A 26,383-nucleotide genomic window follows, 5' to 3' on the forward strand; every position below is an offset into this window, starting at 1 on the left:
CCAAGGAAGCTTCTCAATACCAGACCACAAAGAAAAGGCAGTAGACTATGCCTGATCCCTCTTGATCTCTTTGCCCAAAGTGCAAATATTGCATCTGAAGCTTATTTCTGCTGAGGTCCTTTTGTTGGCGCAAGTGGCTCATCTCTCCCGCGAGAACGGAGGCCACAGCAGCCCATCAGGGTAGGCTGACCTTAAACTTACCAAGCTTCAGATTTGTGGGACAAAGATCCAGCCTCTAACCACTCAAAAATACAGATTTTTCTTTTCTTTTGCAAAGATGACTTCTTGGCAAATGGCATTATAAGGCAATTAGAAACAGAGAAATCCTCTGAGATACTGTCACACCCCTTAAAACCCCTACTCTGAGAACTGCTTTCCCTGTTCGCACCCACCACCATCCCAGTGTCTATGGTAACGTGGTCCTCTCCCGGCCTCTCTGGCTAGAGTCGACGGCGCCAAGGATTGAAGCCCGATCCACATGGGCTGATTACGTCCTTCCTCAAGAAACTGGATTTGGGAATTGTGGTCAATTTCTCTCTTTTCTTTAAATTTAAATTAAAAAAATTTTTTTTTGGAGTATAGTTGATTTACAATGTTGTGTTAGTTTCAGGTGGGATTGACATATACACACTACTCTACGTAAAACAGATAACTAATAAGGACTTACTGTGTAGCACGGGGAACTCTACTCAATACTCTGTAATGGCCTATATGGGAAAGGAATCCAAAGAAAAGAGTGGCCATATGTATATGTGGTCCATTTCTAGCAGCTGTTTGAACTGAGGGCCTGCAAGCTCACCGAAGGGACAGAGGAGCTGAGAAAGCCGATCTACAGAATGCACAGTGAACAAACACGCAGAGAGAACAGACCAGGTGAGACAGACAGAGAAGATGGTGGGGTCGATACTCTCCCCTGACTGCTTTTCCCGTTTTCCAGTCCCAATCCCCCCAGCACATTGAGGCAGGAACACCTAGATCCTCGTAATAAGTGTCCTGCTGTTGTCGTATTTCACGTGTATGTGTTGGCTAACACTATGAAATTAAAGAAATAATTCAGATCTGGAATTAGATGACAATTTCAATTTGAATGTACCATGGTCTGCTTTTATAAATAAGCTGCTGACCACAAGTTGGCTATCATTTCAGAGCCCTATAACTTTCAGCTCCAAGAAGTAAAATTAGTATTGCAAGAAAACATGCATTCTGGCAGCTATGGGGAAAAAAAGTAAGGGTGGAAAGTAGCAAGGAAAAGAATTGCCAAAGGGCCCAAAATTTACCTCTTTGGTTAGTGTCTATGTGAATCGAAAGCTATCAAATTTCAATTATAGAAGAAATACAAGCAAAAGCAAAAAGTTAAATTACAATAAATACTGGGTTGCAAACGGTTGGAAATATAAACTCAAAAAATTTAGCTGTTAAAATACATATACACAGATGTATGTACCTATTTACATAATGGGACAGATGTATACAAAGAAACATATTCTGGGCATACACCTTTCCTGAAACTCAGGTATTTATCACTTGCAAAGACTGTTACGCAGACATTGTCAGCATCGGCACAATAAATCTAAATATGTTGGTTTAACAAATTCCTATATACCGAGTAGGAAAATAACAATTCTCAAAAGAATAAGCCCTACTTCCTTTAATTCTTGTTAAAGTCATGTCATGTCCACCTGAAAACCATAAAATGCTAACTAATGAATGCAGACAACTACACGAATGGTATTACAGCAAATGATAGCCATGAAGATTCAGGGTAAGTATGTGATGAATGTAACTTATTATCCTGTAAGGTTTTCTATTACCTAATATAATTTTCTCTATCAGAAACTGTGTCTCTAGGAATTCAAAGAAAACAAACAAAAACAGAAATCAGTAATGTACTTTATAACTAAATTATCATAAAAATATTGGGCCACGTTAAAGAAAAGGCAGATTTAAAATTTTAAATATGAGGAGAGAAACATCATTTCCTTAATTTAAAACTGACATTTAGAACAGGGATTTCTCCAATTTAAGTGTTTGCTTTTTATCTTAAAGCATCCTGCAGGTAACAATGACTCCCACATTTCTTTCACATAAAAATCTATTTATCATGATAATCTAAAATCTAATCTAATATAATCTAAGGAGAAAAATTAAGAAATTGATTGCAAATCCATCACTAATTTACAAGTTAATAAATGTTTCCCAGTTAATGGTGGTAGCCAGAGAAGTTTCCTACCCTTGTGGAATAATGATTTCATTGAAATAATTCAGGTCACGCAACCAGCATTCATGACCAAAACGCTGCAGTTAAGCATACTAATGTATGAAAACGTAAGCTTAACAAATGGATAAATCATAGAGAAGGCACTTTGTATGTTATAAAAACAGCCCCCTGAAGCAGAGATTTTTTTTATGTTTTTCCAAAATACCTAGAAAGGTGCCTGGCGCGTAATAGCTGTTGAACAGCCAAACGAATGGGTCTTCTTTGCAAAGGCTGAGGTTTTAGCACCGCTTCCAGGGCCCTCTCCCCATTCCTAAAGACACAGGAAAGCCCTGCACTGAGTGTCTGCACATCCAGGGAGCTACCTGAGCACCGGAGGTGGGCTCTTGTCCAGCCCTGCCACTAACTAGTTACAAGACTTCAGGTAAGTGATGGGACCGTTCGGCTACCAACTTCCTCAACTGTAAACTTTGGTGACTGTGATAAATGAAGCTTTGCAAGCTGCTTCCAGTTCCATGGTTTCGTAACTATAATCCACTTGAGAATTCCTTTTAAAAGCTAGTTTTCCAAGACCACTTAAAGTATGATTTGGCATATGCAAATTTTGCTTCCTTAAAACAAGCAGCAACACACTTATGATGCAAAATCAGAGACACATACAGCTATGATCCTGGGCCCTTTCCTACTTTAGGACAATATTTTAAGTAGCATTAGATAGAAGCAGAAGCTTTAACTATTGATAGCAAATAAAATATCTAACTTTAGAAAAAGACAGACATCCATTACTTCATATTCTAATTTCTACAGATGACTTTAGCAGTCAAATCCCCACGTATGAGTTTCATCTTACTTTCGTAGTAAAGGAAGCCATCAATAAGCTACCCTGAGTCCTGGGCCACCACACACTGCCCTGTCTCTCTCCACTCACCAGGAGGACATGACCCAGTGACATGTGTACAGACTGGGACCTGGACCCTGGGCTCCCAGGACCCTCTTACGTGGCCCAGACGCCACCTACTCACCTCCGTGACCGTCAACGCAGGGTTTCTCACCATGTGATAAAAAAATCAATGGGTTCCAAATTTTCCTGAAGAATTGATTGGAATTGCGTGACTTTAGAATCTGGGAGATGGGAGGGTAAACAACCTCACCTGGGCAAGCTTACGCCTTGCTAGGTTTCTTCCCTTTTCACTGCGTAGTGTGTAGACGGGCGTATATTGTACAGAACCAGAACAAGTCCCATAATCGTCCTCATTTTCCTACACGTGAAGAAGCATACAAGTGGTTATTCTAAAATACTCATTTTATTACTAAATTTTTTTGCTTAATAGATAAAGTATCCAATACAGATGCAAGTAACAAAAATAACACTTGGGGTATAAGTTTAAGAAAACCTATTTAGGAAGAAAATGCATTTTTCTATATTATGAATTAATAAATTCCAAAATAGTCTGACTCTTTTGAACAATTTCAATAAAATTTATACGAAGATCGCTCACTCTCCATTACTACAATGAAAGTTTTAAGTAGTCTCTTCCCTCCAGAGGCAGAAATTCAAAACACAACAACGGATAAAATCTGCAAAGATATTATATGTAATCAAATCAAACACACATGTACATAAACGTAACTATTCATGTATATGCAATATTCACAGATTCAAATACACCTTTGTAAATTAAGAACATTCTTCAATTTAAAGTAGCTACTCTTGGAAAGATCCTATAAAGCCAAACGATGGCATTCCTGCCTTAATTCTGCACCAAAGATCATCTTTTAAAAAAAAAAAAAATTCGCAGCTTGAAGCAAGAATTTCAATTGTGATATCAAGGCAATCAACTTTATGAAAACATACATCCTGTTAAAGCACCTTTGAAGATCTTGGTAGCTCTGTGATAAAGTATGCAGACAATAAAGAGATTATTCAGGGGGTGCATATAGAATGGCAGATAGTTGCCAGAGGGCTTGTTATGAAAAATACATTCTTGAACAAAGGGCTAAGCATATTTCAAAAGTCATTAGAAACATAAATCTCGTGTGATTTGTAAGGCATAAGCTTCAAACTAACGCCAGAATCAAGGTAGAATGAAAAGCAGCACAGGACGTACCTTGTGTCTCAGCTTACTCTTCACTTCCTTTATTCCCTGCTTTGCATGATTCTTTGCCTAGGAAATGATAACACCAGTGTCGGGCTCAGTGTGCTTCTATTACATTTAAGGAATAAGTACATGAGATCCCATTTAATGAAAATTACTAAGTCTTCATATTATATAGAGAAAGAAGAAATTATAATCTAAAGCTCTATTTTCAGGGACACATACCACACACTATTACACCTGAATGAGGTGGTGAAAGCATGATTAGTCTCTGTTTGCATAGGAATCATACAAAGGCTAGCAGTTAGCCTATTCCGCCTCCTAAACTATTAAAAAACACAAGAGGCCACCAGATGACTACCGCCCAGCCATAATCTGAAACTTTGACAAATGGGCAAGGAAAAGAGAAAGCACATCAGAGCAGCAGGTTATTTGGGCAAATGTCTGGACTTTAAGAAACTCAGGCTGTTTCCGTCTCCTGGCTATTGTAAATAGAGCTGCAATGAACATTTTGGTACATGACTCTTTTTGAATTATGGTTTTCTCAGGGTATATGCCCCGTAGTGGGATTGCTGGGTCATATGGTAGTTCGGCCATTCTGACCGGTGTGAGATGATACCTCACTGTAGTTTTGATTTACATTTCTCTAACGATTAATAATGTTGAGCATTCTTTCAGGTGTTTGTTGGCAACCTAAGTGTCCATCATCGGATGAATGGATAAAGAAGATGTGGCACATGTATACAATGGAATATTACTCAGCCATAAAAATAAACGAAATTGAGCTATTTGTAATGAGGTGGATGGACCTAGAGTCTGTCATACAGAGTGAAGTAAGTCAGAAAGAGAAAGACAAATACCGTATGCTAACACACATATATGGAATCTAAGGAAAAAAAATGTCATGAAGAACCTAGGGGTAAGACAGGAATAAAGACAGACCTACTAGAGAATGGACTTGAGGATACGGGGAGGGGGAAGGGTAAGCTGGGACAAAGTGAGAGAGAGGCATGGACATATATACACTACCAAGCGTAAAATAGATAGCTGGTGGGAAGCAGCCGCATAGCACAGGGAGATCAGCTCGGTGCTTTGTGACCACCTAGAGGGGTGGGATAGGAAGGGTGGGAGGGAGGGAGACGCAAGAGGGAAGAGATATGGGAACATATGTATATATATAGCTGATTCACTTTGTTATAAAGCAGAAACTGACACACCATTGTAAAGCAATTATACTCCAATAAAGGTGTAAAAAAAAGAAGAAACTCAGGCAACTTTACAAAGTGCTTTTATAGGCAAACACAAGTCTTGTTGTGTCTATGTCATATACAGTTTTCCTGGAAAAAATTACAAGTCATTTAACAATTTAAAGGCTCTGTTCATGTTCCAGGGGAACCTGGCTCCAGCATCGGAGGCCGTGAGGTCCCGCTGTGGTTCCCGTGCAGTGTGAGTGAACTGAAGACCACGGGGGGCTTTCAGAAAAGCTCAGTTCCCACTGGAAATTCCCACCCACAGAAGAAGTGAAAAGAAATTCACATTTATTTTGCGTTTCCTCGGCGTTTGTGCGCTGGGTACCGAGCATGCTTTACCTCATTTAATCGTCACAACGCTATGGAGTTAGTACTATTATTATTACATTTTACAAATAAGGAAAGTGACTCAGAGGGTATAAGCCTCCACAGCCTAGATTCAAATCCAGGTCCAAGTCCAACTTTTTCCCAAGAAGGAGGAGAAACTAAGGTTTTTAAAATACATCCACCGAACCTAAGCCTCACGAAAGAAATGGCACTGTGAGTCTTATTCTACAGACTCAGGTCATGCAGATGAAGCCAAGTTACTTCCAGGAAGGGTCTTCCCAAGTTCACGGAGGGGAAGAGGGGCCTGTTAATATCCGAAGTACTCAGCAAGCATCTGGCATACAGTAACTGCTCAAGAAATGTTCTGAACTGAACTAAACAGTTATTTCGTTATTGTAAATGAGGCAAAACCAAAACATATGAGACACAGCAAAAGATAATCTAAAAAGCCACATAACACTAAATTATATTTCCATGGTTCTTTAGAATCAATAGAGCATTTTCGCATGCATTATTTTAGTGGTAAAGCCACTGAATCTATTTCAAGGGTCCTATATTAATGCCTACATTCCCGTTAGGTAAAAATGCGTAATTACCCCCCTCAAAAATGTTCCTGTTCTAGTCTCCTCAAATTTGCACCTATCTTTACTCACATTTGGACTATATTCTAGTTTGCCTAAACAGCCTCTATCCTTTCAAAACCCACCTGATTCACACTCATCGTTCAGAAGCTTCCAATGCACAGAGTTGAGTGAGGTGTCAGTCATGGTCAGCTATCCTTGTGCTGATTCACTCACATGCCTGCTGTCCACCTCCCCCTCACTGACCTCTTTCAGACCATCCAGAAGGTGGGATACAGGATCTCTCTATCCTTTTCAATTTATCAAGTGGAAACTTATCAACAAACAAGTATTCTCTGCAGAAAAGCACCCAGCAAATACGGCTTTGGCTAATAATTTAGAATGCAAAGACCTAACAAGAAAGTTGACTCAGAAAATCTTTTAGCCAAATCAAATATGTATTCACTTTGCTGTTATTTTTAGATGTATAAGAAGATATGTATGTCAACTCGAGTTTTCTTTATGGCTCCTTATTAGCATGGAAAAACAAAAGATAGAAAAATGTTCTAAGTATAGGACAAAATCATTATTTCCTTCAATGAATACATATTCGGTACCTCTGTAGTGCGTCCAAAGCACCGAGAGTCACACAGCAGTACAAATATAAAAGCAGGGACAGCCCCTCGCTTACTCACAGTGCCTGCCCTGCTCCAATAACCAGTACAAAGCCTAGATCATGACAGTGATTTGCTGGATGAATAAAACAGTTAAAAACATGGTTCCCAGGGTTTTTAAAAATGTATTATCTACAGAACTTCAAGGTAAATAAATCCTGTTATATCATACAAGAGAAATTGGGAATTTTGTTCACAGCAATCTGTGGTCAAAGGAGGAATTTCAGAGTTCATATTTCAGAATATGAGCAGTCTAGAAAGAAGAGTTTTAGGTACAACCATGAAGGTCACAGATTGACTTATCTACTTGCCCCAAACCTCTTGATTCATGTTCAACCTGATCACAAGACAAATGTTAAAAGTGATTAAGTATATTCTAAATACTCTAATTCGCCTGAAATTAATTTAGGGAATAATCTTCCAAAGAGCAGAATTTAAAATTTTTGAAATATTTTACTGTTCTGCTGAGCAGGGTTCAAAATAAAATACTGGTTAGAAGGATACACATTTAAATAACAAATGGGGTTTTGAACATGTGTGCTCTATCTCTGTGCTTTTATGGAAGCTATGAGTGAAATTAAGGAGAAGAACACGTATTTAGCAAAACTAAAATCTAACCTCTCCAAGCCTGAAGGAAAATGTTGAGCATTCTCTCAGGAATCAAAATGAAGGGTACGTGACTGTGACACCTTTTTAGAATCTTAAATGTGGAAAACGAGGCTCAACATTAGTTCGATTTTTTTTACATGGCAGCTATGTGCTATTTCATTGTGAAAAATTAACATCTCTTCCAAAACTGTATATAGATCAAACCACCAGTATTAATTAGAGTGAGAAGGCGATCTACTCAGAGAGCTTTCCTAGCAAGGCTTTGAACAAAGTCAGAGGCTGACACTTCTAAGACAAAACGTCACCTCTTCTTACTTTTACTTCCTGATAAGGCTTCAGACAGTTCAGAGATTTGGTTCCGTATCTTTGAATCCACTCTGTAGATTAGCCTCGCTACTATAAAACATAACCTTTGAAACAGATTTTTTTAAACAGAAATGGTGGCTACATATATATCAAAATTGTAAGTCAGGGAAAGAGTGTAAGTTCTAAAGTTATCAAAACATATTATTCTATCATTAATTCAATCACATCGATTCATTACTGAGAAAGCACGTGAAGATAAATTCTTATAAAATCAGAACTAATGCCCAGAATATTTTTAGAAATACAGACTATATATACGACCTATTGAATTTTCAAAGAAAGCCTTGCTGAGTGCCAACCCACCAGCTCCTACAGGTCTCCTGTATAGATACCAGGTGCACAGACACAACAAGTGTTGAAGCAGAGGTCTGTCCACAGGTCCTGTGGAAGCACAGAAGAGCTATATAAACGCTTTTTGTGTGGCGCTGGGACTTTTTTTTTTTTTTTGAGGGGAACTAATGTCTAAACTACGTCTATAGTATTAATTTAGTAGGTGGATAGAAGCCAAGAAAAGGACGTCCCCAAAGCAGCAGGAACGGCCTGTGAAGAATAAAGAGGCAGAAGAGAGTGCCCTGCATTCACGAAATGAGCAGACCTCAGGGTCTGGAAACACCAAGGCTGGGGGTTCGGGGAGATGAGATGGGACGCAGGAGGGGCCGGCTCCTGGAGGGTCTCAGTTATCACAGCAAAGAGATTTTTAGGTTGTTAATTATTTACTTATCGTGGTTGCTACTGGTATCATCATTATTATTTTACTACAAGCCATGGGGTATCACTGAAGAATTCTAATTTTGGAGAGTCAAAGTATCTTTGAGGGAAGAGAACTTGCCATATTTTTAAAAATGTTTTTCTACTTAAGCCTCAAGTGCACAATGAGAATTTAAAATATGTTGTTAAATGAAAGAATCAAATCTTTAAAAATGGCTCTTCATCATGGACTGTTTCGATTTGAGGGCACAATTTTGCTGATAGCTTTGAAATAAAATGAAGAGCCGTTTTTAGATTATACAAAGGAAATATCCTGTCTGGACAATGATACAATTTTAATAACTGAGTTTGCTTCAGTCAATATTAACTCTAAATTTTTTTTAAAAGCTTATTTAAAGGAAAATAGAAAAGATTTTTGGATTTACATGTTTATCATCTAGGAGAATGTTATAAAATTTTACCAGTAGAACTTTTAAAACACCAAAGAGAACTTACAAATTTATATGCTGTTCGCACAGCGGGGGTTGCTTTGGTCATTGCTGTGTTGAGTAGTGCACCTCCCTTCTGCAAAGGAAAAACAGAAACACAGTCCTAAAAATTTTTGGCCAGACTGTCCTGAAAACAAAGCATTATTAATAGTATAGAAAAAGAGCTTTACTCACAGCTTAAAGAAAGACCTACAAAATTATTTCATGTTGGATGTTTTCAAGCTTTTATATACGCTATAGTAATTTCACACAAAATGTAAACATGCTACTCTGTTCTTTTAATTGCCATAATAAAATCCCTTCGTCTTTGCAGTTTAGGCAGACTTGGGCAATATGACCAGTATATATTTAAAGTTTAATAAAAAGGAAATACAATCATCTGTTTCTCTGTTTGGTAGTAAAGTCTCAATCTGTGACAGAGAGTTTTATATTTTAAATAATTATATTAACAAAAGCACATTACCAGAAATAATAAAACTCCTATCAAATCCCACCACTCTGCCTAACTCCTTCTTCTGGAATATATTATAAGGTGACAGTAAAATCTTGCTTTCCAAATCAAGCCATTTATTTTGAAAACGGAAAGACAAAAGCTTTCTATTTTAAAATTTTCTTTATAAGTAGCAACAAACCATAAGCATAAAATAAAAATATTTAAAGTGTGAGAAAACATAGAAACATTTCGAATATTGCCAATAAACAGCATAAACATAATACTTGAACTGAACATTTTCCCATATATGTTAGAGTGAAAGAAAAGAAAAGAAACTGTGACGGTTTATTATTACCTTGACTGTATGCACCCATTGCTGATATGACCTCGAGTTCCCTGAAATATATAAAAATAAGATGTCAGGAATATCTGATCAAAAATAAATCCATAAACCAAAACTCATCAAGAACTAGCATTTCCAGGATTTTAGTAGGCAAATTTTATTTATCTGCAATATTGTAAAAGAAGCAATTCACCATGAGAACTAATAAATGCTCTAATTCTTAGGAAAATAGTAACTAGCACTTTTAAGACTACTTTTTCTTTACTCATATATGAAGATAACATGTTAAGGTATTCTATCTTCTTTCATTTTAACGCTACTTTCAGAGGGAAAAAATAACCTCTCTTTCGAAATCCAAAATCCCTACATCTTTTAAAGTGATTTTTTAATATTTATGTCTATGTTGTTTTGTAAAAGTTTGGCTCTTTTATACAATTAGGTTCATTTAAAACAATATTTAAAGTGTATAAGGAGTGGGAGGGAGGGAGACGCAAGAGGGAAGAGATACGGTAACATATGTATATGTATAACTGATTCACTTTGTTATAAAGCAGAAACTAACACACCATTGTAAAGCAATTATACTCCAATAAAGATGTTAAAAATTAAAAAAAAAAGTGTATAAGGAAAGGAAAAAACTAGAAGGAAATTTAGAAATGCAAAGATCCTTGAGGACCAAAAAGATTCCTCTATAGTTGTTAGACATTAGTATTAACTGATAGCAAATTTTACTTTGATGCAATTAACCTGCAGTAATGTTCTGAAAATAGTCTCTAGTTGTAAACCCAAATCTGAAAGGTACTACCCCGGGAAATATGGTAGTATCTCCTCATGGCTATCAGAAAGTTCAAATGCTGACACAACCAGTCCTAGTAAAACCAGTAATCATGTATTGGGCTCCAAATACGATAATTAATTCAATCAATAAGATGATATAAGAAGGCAAAAAAAAAAAAAAAGAAAGCCACACAACTAAAGTACTGTTTTATATCAGCTGACTTTAGTTAGATTTCATCTACCTTCCTGGTTGTTTAAATGCTTAAATACTCCCACAAGAAAAAAAAACAAAGGTTACTCAGAGACTGACTACCCAGTACAAAGGATCCCTAAAGTAGATTGTGTTCTCCTCCTGTGCGTAGCTGTGGCTTTTTAACAAATGCATCACCTTGCTGTTATAACACAGAGGCAGAATGATCCTTAGCCCAAGAACTTCTTTCTAGCTGTTACCTTTGCATCCCTAATCAACATCAGGCAAAAAACTTCCAGCACTGGATTCACTCCTATACTTAAAAATCTCTCCCTAATTTCAAAGAAATATCAAGAAACAACCCCTATTCTGAAAAACATCTCTTATTACTCAGCACTACACTGTACCTTTTCTGGAAGAAGAAATACGAGGAAAACAATATTTTTCTAATCTTATGAAATGACTACAACAAAATGTATCTACCTAAAATAGCCTATGCATTGCTTAAAGGGCATGAGTTTCAGATAGTGTACAGCCTGAACAAAATTAAAAAAATTTTATTTCCCTTGTAAAATGATGAAAAAATCCAAGTTATTCTATTAATTTATTTCTCAAGGAGATTTTATTAACAGAAAATAAACAGTATGTCTTTATCCAGATTATTCATATACTTTTACTTCTCTATTAAAAAGTCTCATCAGTTCATATACTTTTTACTTCTCTACTAAAAATGGTTGTGTGGAAATCACATATTTAAAACTTGGTTATTATTCATAGTATTCTGGAAAGTGTTTCAATTCATTCCCCAAAATGAAGTTAGAAAGTGGAAAGAGAAACACCAACTACTATATGATATAACTATTTCGCATTCTGGAACACTTGTCATTCCAGAAAACATATTTTTTAAACCTCTGAACCACAAAGAAAGTAACTATCATAAAACTTCAGAGCAGTTACAGAAAGGTCAGCTCTTGGAGAAAGTTGTGAGGAATAAAAATAGCTCATACGTATTCAGCTCTTTACAGGTTGCAAAGTGCTTTTGTCTGCGTTATATTACTTGAGTTGCATCTTTCTACTGTAAAAGAGGCCAAGCAGGTGGTGCCACAGGCAGAGCAGTTGGATGGGAAGGAAGTGGGCTTTGCAGCCCAGTGAGTCTGTGGGTCAGGCCACTCTGCCCTTGTGAACCATGCCACTGGGACTAGGTCTGTAACCTGGCTGCTGCAACGTGTAGCATGTGACAGCACACCATCAACTTAGTTATTCTGACAAATAACTTGCCAAATGAGGAAACTGAGGTTCTGATGTGATTACCTGCCCAAGTTCGCAAAGATTGCAACTGAGAAAGAATAAGAATCTAGGTATTTTAATTTTTGGTTCATTAGTCCTTCAACTTTTAAGATGGAAGGATAAATAAAATATGAGAAGAGTTAAGTTATATAGAGATTTTCTCTGAATGACTTCAAAGCAATTATATTAGAAAGGAAAGGGGGCTGCTCGAAGCTGATACCTAGAGGAGAAACAGCTGATAGTCAGAACCACCCGTAATAATAATGTGGAATCATGTGGTATAGGGACAAACAGGAAGTCCCTAAGTAACAGCTTAATAGGAAAACATGTAGTACAATTTAGGTAGATTCCCGGTAAAAAAAATTTTAAAGGCTAATTGTCTCTTTCAACTCTAGTGCTTTTAAGTCTGAAGGCTCCTATTTCCACAAAATTTATGAGACAAGCACATTATTCTCTGATAATGTGTGTTTTTTAAAAAAGGCTGTTTTTCTTCTCAAAAAATAAACCTAAATGCCAAAAAAAACCACCAACAACAACCCTCAGTCTTTCTTTTAAAGTAACTGGATTATGGAAATAATAAGCATTATTGAGGAAATTCTAAACATTGTACTTATTAATCAAACAAGTGACTTTCTCGCATTTAAGGACAAAATATCTTTCTCACTTGTGCAAAGACTTTCTCTTCAAATATATTTGCTTAAATTCCAGTAACCTGCAGTCACTTATCAAAAAATGTAAATTGTTCTAAATTGTTCAGTGAGGCCAGAAAAATGTCACTGAAACTAATGATTACTTACCTACCACCCCTTCAAATTTCTTTGGTAACCAGTCAGTTAAAAAAAAGAAATAGGATTAAATAAATACAAGACTGATCAGATTATGCTGGGAAACTAATGAAGAAACCAATGCTAATAATGGAGAGTAACCACACACTTCTATATAAAATCAATCTGAAAATGTGTCTCCTTTATAAAGTTCAGAAAACTGGATGTGGATTTTTAATAACTAGTCTTATTTTAAATGAAAAAAAAAACAGAGGTACAAACTACTAGGTACATTGTAAAATAAAACACTAGGATGTAATGTACAGCACAGTATAATATACAGCCAATATCTAATAATAACTTTAAATGCAGCATAATCTAGAAAAATACCGAATCACTATGTTATATACCTGAAACTGATATAACATTGTAACTCAATTTTTAAAAATTATGGGGGAAAAAAAACACGATCTTAACTACTCAATATTCCTCAGTTGCTTTTTCACAGACCGATATTTGTGTTTATCTAATTGCATCCTTTGTCCTATTTGTGGTCTCTTTGATGACCTTTTAACCGCTATGATATTCTTCCCTCTACACATTTTCTGATATTCTTTTTACTTTCCTCTTAAGATAAGGCTGAATGTTCTACAAGTCTCCCATGAAGGGATCAGGGGTAACATGGATTTCCTTAACAGTTCTGACCACAGGGATTCACAGGACAGAGAAGCGTTTTGGAAAATCCACACCCATTCACAGCTGTTAACCACAGTTCTAGACCCAATGTGAATCGAGATGTCCTACATGTGATGTGCTGCACAAAAGCCACAGCAATTACACAGCTCCACTATACTCATATTCCTTTTATCATAACCATGCATATTAGCAACAAAAATAGCATATAAACGGCCACTGTAATGGAACAGAAAGAGGAGAAATGAGATGCTTGTCTAAAATTTCCTATTTTTGCTTAAAGGAACATATGATTTTTTCTTTAGCTTCAGTGAATGTTGATTTCTCCTACAGTGATCTTTCTGAAGGTTTTATATATTAAAAAAATCTTCAAAGGATATTCAAAAGAGACAGGAATTTTGCTTTTATCCATCAGAGCAGAGAAGGCTTGAGCACTGCTCTTGTTTACTGAAGGTCTTCTAATTGAGAAGATCTCTTATCATAAGAAGGCAATAGATCACAGTTATTAAAGCAGGAGCTCTGAAGCCAGGCCGTCACGTGTGACCTTGGGCAAATTATCGAGGTGGGTACCCTCATAAAAATAAGGCTACACCAAAAAAAAACAAAAACAAAAAACCTACTTAAAGTCCCTCACAGGGTGCTGTGAGGGTTAAGTGAGATAATGCTTGCAGAGCTCTTACGAGAGCTTCTATCACATACTAACATTCAATAAGTATGAACATTTATCATAATTTTTCCTGTAACTATGAGAGAAATGAGAAATTATAACAGTTTACTTTCTGAACCCCAGTTCGGTATCTCAGACGTATTCTCTCTCACAAATGTGGTCTAGATGACAAATGTTTGCAGCAGACTTCTAGGAACTATTTTTGGAATTATACATACACATATATCTCATTAGTAAGAACAATGCTAATTTTTAAAAGATTATTAGTTTTTTATTTCAAATTCTAATGATTTTGCTTTATTTTCTTCTAAGAAGAATCTCTATGTATCTCTAAGATAATAACCTAAAATATGATAATTAAAAGAATAACACCTGACAGCCAGGCATCATTTTCTAATGGACTTTCTTGCTGTACCTACTGAAATGAATACTTGTTAAATGATGCTTTCCTTTTGGATCAGTATTGGCTCCTTTAAGTAAGATAAGAGTTCAAAACCTTTTTCATTTTAAGAAGGAACAACAAAGTGGCTGGCATTAAGTTGTACTGAAAACGCAGCGGTCTCTAAATCAGATGCTACCTGGTCATAAATATTCTTGTTCTTTTTTAAACAGCAGGGCCTTCCGTGAAAAAATCTGGTGACCCTCCTCCCACCAGAAAGGCCACCTACCCTCTACTCTGTTACAGAGGGTCTGTGGACCAATGGTGAAGACTACAGAATTTCACTACACAAAAGGATCATAGTTCCACCCCATTACTGTCACACGATGTCATCCTCAATCCCATATAAGATACTAGCCCCACGGGTCATAGCGATAATGAGACGGCAGGTATGTAAATGCTGAGTAGGCGCCTCAAGCAATCCGTCCACGAGCTGACAATATTTTGCTCGTCTGAGTTGAAAAGTAAAAAAGCCTTATTTTAACACAAAAGTTCCACTGAAGCTACATTTTTATCCATAAGCTGGGGAGAGCGAGGAGCTGAACGATTCCACATTCAGCTCACTTGCTGAGTCGAGGAAACTAAGTTTTTCTCAAAGCTGAAAGCTTTCAGTGAAATGCTATGCTTACATCAGAGGAAGGTCCGTAACTGCTCAGTTCATCTGTACCTCTTATAATGAACAAATGACCTCAATGGTTTTTATACTTTTGTGGTGCAAAAGTAAATCTTATTCAAGATTAAAATTAAATTTGGGGAAGTTTGTAGATGAGGACTTACTACTCTTTGTCTTTTCACATTTTATTTCTCAATGCTAGCAACTATTTATTCACACACAGACCAAAGGTTTTTTTTTTTCCTAAATTAAACCTACATATAAGTGGAAAAACTACTATCACACCAGGTAAAAGTGAACACACCAGGGATTATTTGTTTAGCCCATCCCAAATCTAGAACAGCACCTGGTACACTGGAAACACTCAGCAAATACTGGCTGAAAGAATGAAGAGGACATTTCAAGGTCTCCAGCAAAATTCTCTGCCAGAATCAGGACTACATACTGGAACATTATGTACAGAGTACCAGTCCCTAAGTCATTAATTTCCTAAGTACTGTAACACTGTCTGAATTATTTACATTTCAAACAGTGTAACTGCTCAATTATATTACATTAATTATATTAAATAAAAATGGGGTATCACCTGTGTGTCACACATACAAAATAAGATGCCTCCTTCCACTGCTTTAAGTGAGCACTTATTACAGTGACAAGTGTTAAGAACATGGGACAGTAAACTGAAAAGTCTGTTCCTAACGCTGCAGGGTCTGCAAAGCAAAAAAAGTAGACTTCTACAATGACACTCTTACTACAGAAGCAGCTGTGGTGTTCAAACCTTTCTTTCTGGACTACATTAAAATCTACTATACCAACAACAATCTCAGTTCTTTAATCTTAGTAGTAGATATCACTAGTAGTTTTCTAGTGGAGAAAACTAGTCAGGAGGCTGGAAAATACAAACTAATTGCATTTCTATGATATTCATCTCCAGTAATATTAAGAGACTATCCAAGCAAACCACTACCAACTCATGAGACCACCTTCAGCCTTGAATAACATACCAGGCAAAGTAACTTAATACTATAGTTCTTATAAGATGAAAAAATGTATCTAAGACATTAGATATTTAGGAGAAAATAGTTGTTTATGAAGTAGATTATATGAGACACAAGTGCAAATATCAAGATAATTGTTATTCAGAAAATGGATAATCTCACTGGAACTAGTCTTTACCTCCACAAAAGCCACCTGAAGTGATCTCTTCTTCAAATACATCAGAGAAACCCTTTCCTGCATTTAGTTTTGCCAGTCGACCATCGATAAACTGAAATTAAAAAGTGTCAAATATGTTAATTTTCATTTACTTCAAATATTTAATTTTTACTTACAACAAAAATATTAATAGCAGACACTCATATAAATTACACACATATGTGTGTACACACATACAGGTACATGACAAGAAAATTCTCAAACCACTGAAATAGCAGGTACTCCGCAAATAGCAGTTTATTAGTTAAATGACAAATGTACGGCACAGACTAACTTCATTAACAAGAAACAAAACAGTGTGGCGGTGAAGGTCACAGCCTCTGTGAGGGTCTGCCTGAGGCTGCTGCCAGGCGAGCCTTGGCCCGTGAGGCTGTGTCCTCCCCCCAGGCCTCAGTTTTCTCAGTATCTGCCTCATGGCATTGCTGCAAACATTAAATTAAATTAACACAGACTTATTAGCACAGCTTCTGACGCAGTAAGCATTCAAGAAATGTCAGACGTTACTATTTTTGAGGTTAATATTAACTTCATCCAGTAAAATAAAACACTCATCTAAACTGTTACGTTCTAAAGCACAACAGAGCACCAGATAATTCTAACCATTTAACAACAAAATAAACAGAACTTTCACAATTCCTGGCATGTGTATTGACTGAATGATCAGAACTACGGTTATGAACATGAATATCGTTCAGGTAAACACATGCTGACTTGACTTGCATGAGGTTGTTTTCAGCAGTATTTTTCAGCCTTCTGAAAGAAGAGATTGGGGTGGGAAATAGACGCTACCAAGAGCACCTGGAGATCCTTTTCAAAACACAGTACCTGGGGTGTATCTCGTCCACCACCTGCTTTGCCCCATCTCTGTCCTGTTCCTACAAACACAGCATAGCAGAATCTCGGGGTTTTGAAAAATATCCTTAGGTGATTATTTTGCTGACCAATCCCAGGCATAAACCAGTGATGTATTTTACATGCACACGTACTACTGGCACTTGGTTAGTTTTATATTGTTAACCTGTGGCATCTGACACGTATCACTTACATTATGAAAAATATTATAAATGTTTTGAGGTTTCTCCACTCATAAGGACGGTGAAGTATCTTTAAGGCTCCACTGCATGAGAGGCAAAGGATAACACAAGAAAGACGTGAATGATGCTTGAAGAGCAGACATGAAGATCTGGGGATTAACATAAAATGCTCATTTTCATTCTGGAATTAACTAATCCTGGAGACAATTTTTTCACCCTAGAAATTTAAAGGTTAGTTAAAATAAGGTAGCTTATATTAGTTAAAATAAGAATTTTAAAAAAATTCTCACAGTCTGCCCTAGTGTTCTGGTTAAATGGTTAGCGGACAAAGCAACTAAGGGGAGTGGTGAGGGCAGTGCTGTTCTCAGGCAGCAAGGTGAAGGCCAGGAACGGCAGGAAGTCACTTCAGTTGTAAGATGCTGAGACAGAAATGTCCTACAGACCCAAATTAATGAAGAATGGCAAAGAAATCAAGAGACTCCCATTCAAAATGTGGTTTAACTACCTTATTACCACAGAATGGTTTTAACAAAAAATGTGGTAAAATGGGTTTAAACGAACATACTCTAAAAGGATACGGTCCTGGGGGGACCTTCAAAATGGCGGAAGAGTAAGACATGGAGATCACCTTCCTCCCCACAAATACATCAGAAATATATCTACATGTGGAACAACTCCTACAGAACACCCACTGAATGCTGGCAGAAGACCTCAGACCTCCCTAAAGATGCCTGAGGGTGACCTACACGCAGAGTCGGGGCCACATCCAAAGCTGAGCCCTGGGAGCTGTGAGAACAAAGAGAAAGGGAAATCTCTCCCAGCAGCCTCAGGAGCAGCGGATTAAAGCTCCACAATCAACTTGATGTACCTGCATTTGTGGAATACCTGAATAGACAACGAATCATCCCAAATTAAGAAGGTGGACTTTGAGAGCAACTGTAGACTTGGGGTTTGTTGCCTGCAACTGACTTGTTTCTGATATTTATGTTTATCTTAGTTTAGTTTTTAGTGCTTGTTATCACTGGTAGATTTATTTATTGGTTTGGTTGCTGTCTTCCTTTTTAAAAATTATTATTATTGTTTATGTTAATAATTTTATTTTCCTTCCTCCCTCCCTCCCTTTTCTTTCTTTTTTCTCCCTTTTCTTCTAAACCGTGTGGCTGACAGGGTCTAGGTGCTCCTGCCTGGTATCAGGCCTGAGCCCCTGAGGTGGGAGAGCCAAGATCAGGACACTGGACCACCAGAGACCTCCTGGACTCACAGAATATCAATCGGTGAGACCTCTCCCAGAGATCTCCGTCTCAATGCTAAGACCCAGCTCCACTCAACGACCAGCAAGCTACAGTGCTGGACACCCCATGCCAAACAACTAGCAAGACAGGAACACAACCCTACCCATTAGCAGAGAGGCTGCCTAAAAGCATACTGAGTTCACAGACACCCCCAAACACACCACCAGACGTGGCCCCGCCCACTAGAGAGACAAGATCCAGCCCCACCCACCAGAACACAGGCACCTGTCCCCTTCACCAGGAAGCCTACACAAGCCACTGAACCAACCTCACCCACTGGGGGCAGACATCAAAAACAATGGGAACTACAAACCTGCAGCCTGTGAAAAGGAGACCCCAAACACAGTAAGTTAAACAAAATGAGAAGACAGAGAAATACACAGCAGATGAAGGAGCAAGATAAAAACCCACCAGACCAAACAAATGCAGAGGAAATAGGCAGCCTACCTGAAAAAGAATTCAGAGTAATGATAGTAAAGATGATCCAAAATCTTGCAAACAGAATGGAGAAAATACAATAAATGTTTAACAAGGACCTAGAAGAACTAAAGAGCAAACAAACAATGAAGAACAACACAATAAATGAAATTAAAATTTCTCTAAAAGGAATCAATAGCGGAATAACTGAGGCAGAAGAACGGATAAGTGACCTGGAAGATAAAATAGGGGAAATAACTACTGCAGAGCAGAATAAAGAAAAAAGAAAAAAGAATTGAGGACAGTCTCAGAGACCTCTGGGACAACATTAAATGCACCAACATTCAAATTATATGGGTCCCAGAAGAAGAAGAGAAAAAGAAAGGGTCTGAGAAAATATTTGAAGAGATTATAATTGAAAACTTCCCTAACATGGGAAAGGAAATAGTTAATCAAGTCCAGGAAGCACAGAGAGTCCCATACAGGATAAATCCAGGGAGAAACAGGCCAAGACACATTAATCAAACTATGAAAAATTAAATACAAAGAAAAAATATTAAAAGCAGCAAGGGAAAAGCAACAAATAACGTACAAGGGAATCCCCATAAAGGTAAGAGCTGATCTTTCAGCAGAAACTCTGCAAGCCAGAAGGGACTGGCAGGACATATTTAAAGTGATGAAGGGGAAAAACCTACAACTAAGATTACTCTACCCAGCAAGGATCTCATTCAGGTTCCATGGAGAAATTAAAAACTTTACAGACAAGCTAAAGCTAAAAGAATTCAGCACTACCAAACCAGCTTTAAAGCAAAAGCTAAAGGAACTTCTCTACACAAGAAACACAAGAGAAGGAAAAGACCTACAATAACAAACCCAAAATAATTAAGAAAATGGTAACAGGAACATACATATCGATAATTACGTTACATGTAAATGGATTAAATGCTCCAACCAAAAGACATGGACTGGCCAAATGGATACAAAAACAAGGCCCATATATATGCTCTCCACAAGAGACCCACTTTAGACCTAGGGACACATACAGACTGTGTATGTGAGGGATGGAAAAAGATATTCCATGGGGGCTTCCCTGGTGGCGCAGTGGTTGGGAGTCTGCCTGCCGATGCAGGGGACACGGGTTCGTGCCCCGGTCTGGGAAGATCCCACATGCCGCGGAGCGGCTGGGCCCGTGAGCCATGGCCGCTGAGCCTGCGCGTCCGGAGCCTGTCCTCCGCAACGGGAGAGGCCACAACAGTGAGAGGCCCGCGTAACGCATAAAAAAAAAAAAAAAAAAAAAAAAAAAAAAAAGATATTCCATGTAAAAGGAAATTAAAAAAATGCTGGAGTAGCAATTCTCATATCAGACAAAATAGACTTTAAAATAAAGACTATCACAAGAGACAAAGAAGAACACTACATAATGATCAAGGGATCCATGCAAGAAGAAGATAGAACAATTGTAAATATTTATGCACCCAACAAAGGAGCACCTCAATGCATAAGGCAAATGCTAACAGCCATAAAAGGGGAAATCGACAGTGATGCAATCATAGTAGGGGACTTTAACACCCCACTTTCACCAATGGACAGATCATCCAACATGAAAATAAATTTGTAAACACAAGCTTTAAATAACACATTAGGCAAGATGGATTTAATTGATATTTATAGGACACTCCATCCAAAAATAACAGAAAAAACTTTCTTTTCAAGTGCTCATGGAACATTCTCCAGGATAGATCATATCTTGGGTCACAAATCAAGCCTTGGTAAATTTAAGTAAATTGAAATTGTATCAGGCATCTTTTCCGACCACAACGCTATGAGACTAGACATCAATTACAGGAAAAAAACTGTAAAAAACACAAAACACATGGAGGCTAAACTATATGCTACTAAATAACCAAGAGATCACTGAAGAAATCAAGAGGAACTCAAAAAATACCTAGAAACAAATGACAATGAAAACACAACGACCCAAAACCTATGGGATGCAGCAAAAGCAGTCCTAAGAGGGAAGTTCACAGCAATACAATCCTACCTCAAGAAATAAGAAAAAGCTCAATAAACAACCTAACCCTACACCTAAAGCAATTAGAGAAAGAACAAAAAACCCCCCAAGTTAGCAGAAGAAAAGAAATCATAAAGAACTGATCAGAAATAAATGAAAAAGAAATGAAGGAAACGATAGCAAAGATCAATAACACTAAAAGCTGGTTCTTTGAGAAGATAAAAAAAAAAATTGATAAACCATTGGTCAGACTCATCAAGAAAAAAGGAGAAGACTCAAATCAACAGAATCAGAAATGAAAAAGGAGAAGTAACAACTGACACTGCAGAAATACAAAGGATCATGAGAGATTACTACAAGCAATTATATGCCAATAAAATGGACAACCTGGAAGAAATGGACAAATTCTTAGAATAGCACAACCTTCCGAGACTGAAACAGGAAAAAATAGAAAATATAAACAGACCAATCACAAGCACTGAAATTGAAACTGTGATTAAAAATCTTCCAACAAACAGAAGCCCAGGACCAGATGGCTTCACTGGCGAATTCCATCAAATATTTAGAGAAGAGCTAAGACCTATCCTTCTCAAACTCTTCCAAAATATAGCAGAGGGAGGAACACTCCCAAACTCATTCTACGAGGCCACCATCACCCTGATACCACAACCAGACAAAGATGTCACAAAAAAGGAAAACTACAGGCCAACATCACTGATGAAGAGACACAAAAATCCTCAACAAAATACTAGCAAACAGAATCCAACAGCACATTAAAAGGATCGTACACCATGATCAAGTGGGATTTATCCCAGGAATGCAAGGATTCTTCAGTATATGCAAATCAATCAATGTGATCCACAATGTTAACAAAGTGAAGGATAAAAACCATATGATCATCTCAAAAGATGCAGAAAAAGCTTTCGTCAAAATTGAACACCCATTATGATAAAAATTCTCCAGAAAGTAGGCATAGAGAGAACTTACCTCAACATAATAAAGGCCATATACGACAAACCCAGAGCCAACATCGTTCCTAATGGTGAAAAACTGAAACCATTTCCTCTAAGATCAGGAAATAAACAAGGTTGCCCACTCTCACCACTATTATTCAACATAGTTTTGGAAATTTTACCCATAGCAATTAGAGAAGAAAAAGAAATAAAAGGAATCCAAATTGGAAAAGAAGACGTAAAGCTGTCACTGTTTGAAGATGACATTATAATATACACCGAGAATCCTAAAGATGCTACCAGAAAACTACACTACAGCTAATCAATGAATTTGGTAAAGTAGCAGGATACAAAATTAATGCACAGAAATCTTCGTATTGCTATACACTAAAGATGAAAAATCCTAAAGAGAAATTAAGGAAATACTCCCATTTACCATTGCCACAAAAAGAATAAAATACCTAGGGATAAACCTTCCTAAGAAGACAAAAGACTTGTATGCAGAAAACTATAAGACGCTAATGAAAGAAATTAAAGACGATACAGACAGTTGGAGAGATATACCATGTTCTTGGACTGGAAGAATCAACATTGTGAATGTGACTATATTATCCATAGCAATCTACAGATTCAATGCAATCCCTATCAAACTACCAATGGCATTTGTCACAGAACTATAACAAAAAATTTCACAATTTGTATGAAAACACAAAAGATCCCGAATAGCCAGAGCAATCTTGAGAAAGAACAACGTAGCTGGAGGAATCAGGCTCCCTGACTTCAGACTATACTACAAAGCTACAGTAATCAAGACAGTATGGTACTGGCACAAAAACAGAAATATAGATCACTCGAACAGGAAAGAAAACCCAGAGATAAACCCACACACCTATGGTAACCTTATCTTTGATAAAGGAGGCAAGAATATATAATGGAGAAAAGACAGCCTCTTCAATAAGTGGTGCTGGGAAAACTGGACAGCTACATGTAAAAGAATGAAATTAGAACACTTTCTAACACCATACACAAAAATAAACTCAAAATGAATTAAAGACGTAAATGTAAGGCCAGACATTATAGAACTCTTAGAGGAAAACATAGGCAGAACACTCCATGACATAAATCACAGCAGGATCCTTGTTGACCCACCTCCTAGAGAAATGGAAATAAAACCAAAAATAAACAAATGGGACCTAATGAAACTTAAAAACTTTTGCAGAGCAAAGGAAACAATAAACAAGATGAAAAGACAACCCTCAGAATGGGAGAAAATATTTGCAAATGAAGCAGCTGACAAAGGACTAATCTCTAAAATATACAAGCAGCTCATGCAGCTCAATATCAAAAATCAAACCACCCAATCCAAAAATGGGCAGAAGACATGAATAGACATTTCTCCAAAGAAGATATACACATGGCCAAGAAACACATGAAAGAATGCTCAACATCATTAATCATTAGAGGAATTCAAATCAAAACTACAATGAGATATCATCTCACACCAGTCAGAATGGCCATCATCAAAAAATCTACAAACAATAAACGCTGGAGTGGCTGTGGAGAGAAGGGAACCGTCTTGCACTGTTGGTGGGAATGTAAATTGATACAGCCACTGTGGAGAACAGTATGGAGGCTCCTTAAAAAACTACAAACAGAACTACCACATGACTCAGCAATCCCACTACTGGGCATATACCCTGAGAAAACCATAATTCAAAAAGAGTCATCATGTGGAGCTTCCCTGGTGGCGCAGTGGTTGAGAGTCTGCCTGCCAATGCAGGGGACACGGGTTCGTGCCCCGGTCCGGGAAGATCCCACATGCTGCGGAGCGGCTGGGCCCGAGAGCCGTGGCCGCTGAACTTGCGCGTCCAGAGCCTGTGCTCCGCAACAGGAGAGGCCACAACAGTGAGAGGCCCGCGTACCAGAAAAAAAAAAAAAAGAGTCATGTACCACAATGTTCATTACAGCTCTATTGACAAAAGCCAGGACATGGAAGCAACCTAAGTGTCCATCGACAGATGAATGGATAAAGAAGATGTGGCACATATATACAATGGACTATTACTCAGCCATAAAAAGAAACGAACTTGAGTTATTTGTAGTGAGGTGGATGGACCTCGAGTCTGTCATACAGAGTGAAGTAAGTCAGAAAGAGAAAGACAAATACTGTATGCTAACACATATATATGGCATCTAAAAAAAAAGTGGTTATGAAGAACCTATGGGCAGGACAGGAATAAAGTCGCAGACATAGAGAATGGACTTGAGGACACGGGGAGGGAGAAGGGATAGCTGGGACGAAGTGAGAGAGTGGCATTGACATACATACACTACCAAATGTAAAATAGCTAGCTAGTGGGAAGCAGCCGCATAGCACAGGGAGATCAGCTTGGTGCTTTGTTACCCCCTAGAGGGGTGGAAAGGTAGGGTGGGAGGGAGACGCAAGAGGGAGGGGATATGGCGATATATGTATATGTATAGCTGATTCACTTTGTTATACAGAAGAAACTAACACAACATTGTAAAGCAATTATACTCCAATAAAGATGTTAAAAAAAAAAAAAAAAAAAAAAAAAAAAAAAGAAAAAGGATTTGGTCCTGGCTTTTTTGTTAGAGTATGAGTTGTTCTCATAAAAATTAGAACTGAGGGCAGAAGCCATAGATTATCCATTTTTACAGCCACGTTATGCTTGGCACGGAGAAGGTTCTGATAGAACAAATGAAAATGAACGTGGAGTTTGGAGTCTGAAAGCCCTCCCTCACACCCTGCCACTTATTAGCTTTATGATCTCAGGCAACTTGCCATCTCTGGGACTCTGTTTCCCCTTGTATAAAATGGGAATAATAATACATAAATACCTTATGGGGTTTTGTAAGAGTTAACTAAAATAACGTGAAGTGCCTATATTGTAGACACAGAATAAATGTTAAATAATCAAGTTCACTTTCCCTACTGCCACCACCCTTTCCTTCTCTGTCAACCCCTGAGGTTCCTGAGCGGGGGATCACAGCCCCTCAGGTAGGCAGCTTTCACACCTGGCAGAACGCCTAACACATAGTTGGAAATGAATGTTTACGAGGGACTGAATACACTGAAACAATACTAAAGGGCATACGCTTTTCATGGTTTTAAAGTTAAAGAACTATAAGTTGTGGAATTATTCATTTCATCTCGAGATAAAAGATAGTAACTTCCAACCTTGGGCACCTTTGCTACATACAATACATGGTTAATGTGAAAATAATATAGTTTAAAATGCTTGCAGAATTTGACTTCCACACACTTTCAGCACAGTACGATAAATCAAACTAAAGTGATCTAAGGTGACGGATTTTGAAAAAATAAGGTGAAGCAAAATGATAAATTTAAAATAATACATTACTGACAAATGGAACAAACTAAGACATCCTTTTAAAGGACTTAATTTGCCTTAAAAGATTAAGACTACAAGACTTTTTAAAAGGTTTTCATTTTTGTGTTTACTGGAAACAATCCATTCATTTTAGTTTGAGTGGAACAGTTCAAGTCTAAAAAGAGATAAATCCCCAAACTATTTACTACTGATGATGCGTTTTTGAGGATGAGTAACTACTCTGTGTTACTAAAGTAGTGATTTGAGCTAAGAGAAATTCATCACTTGGTAAAATGCCCCATGTTATCACTGACTTTGCAAACAATCCTGTCAGTGACTGACACTTATCAACATACATACTTAATGAAAATGTCTGTTCCTAAAAGATTAATTTGTGTGCACACACACGTGCACACACACACACACACACACATTACATACACACACATACCAATGCAGACACCCAGGAATAACTGAGAAGTGGTAGAAATGGAGAGGAATGCTGAACCTAACAGTTCTCTAAACTCCTTTTTATATTTTTGAGTCAATAACGGCTTTTATTTTTTTCCAAGTGAGATTGGTTCATGGTCACACCACTCTAATAACTCT

General features: G+C 37.5%; 1 protein-coding gene across 2 annotated transcripts in view; it reads right to left on the minus strand.

Moving 5' to 3' along the window:
- The window catches only part of DENND1B (DENN domain containing 1B), a 255,123-nt gene that overhangs the window by 37,675 nt on the left and 191,065 nt on the right, over positions 1 to 26,383 (minus strand). For both annotated transcript variants that reach the window (XM_032650576.1, XM_032650575.1), the window contains 5 exons: positions 16,676 to 16,766; positions 10,082 to 10,122; positions 9,301 to 9,369; positions 4,324 to 4,380; positions 3,367 to 3,474 (listed from right to left, as the gene is read on the minus strand). In XM_032650576.1, the coding sequence (XP_032506467.1) occupies positions 3,367 to 3,474; positions 4,324 to 4,380; positions 9,301 to 9,369; positions 10,082 to 10,122; positions 16,676 to 16,766 (366 nt within the window). The remainder of the gene's footprint in view (positions 1 to 3,366; positions 3,475 to 4,323; positions 4,381 to 9,300; positions 9,370 to 10,081; positions 10,123 to 16,675; positions 16,767 to 26,383) is intronic.

This window comes from Phocoena sinus, chromosome 1 (assembly GCF_008692025.1).
Source record: "Phocoena sinus isolate mPhoSin1 chromosome 1, mPhoSin1.pri, whole genome shotgun sequence".
Lineage (NCBI taxonomy): Eukaryota > Metazoa > Chordata > Mammalia > Artiodactyla > Phocoenidae > Phocoena > Phocoena sinus.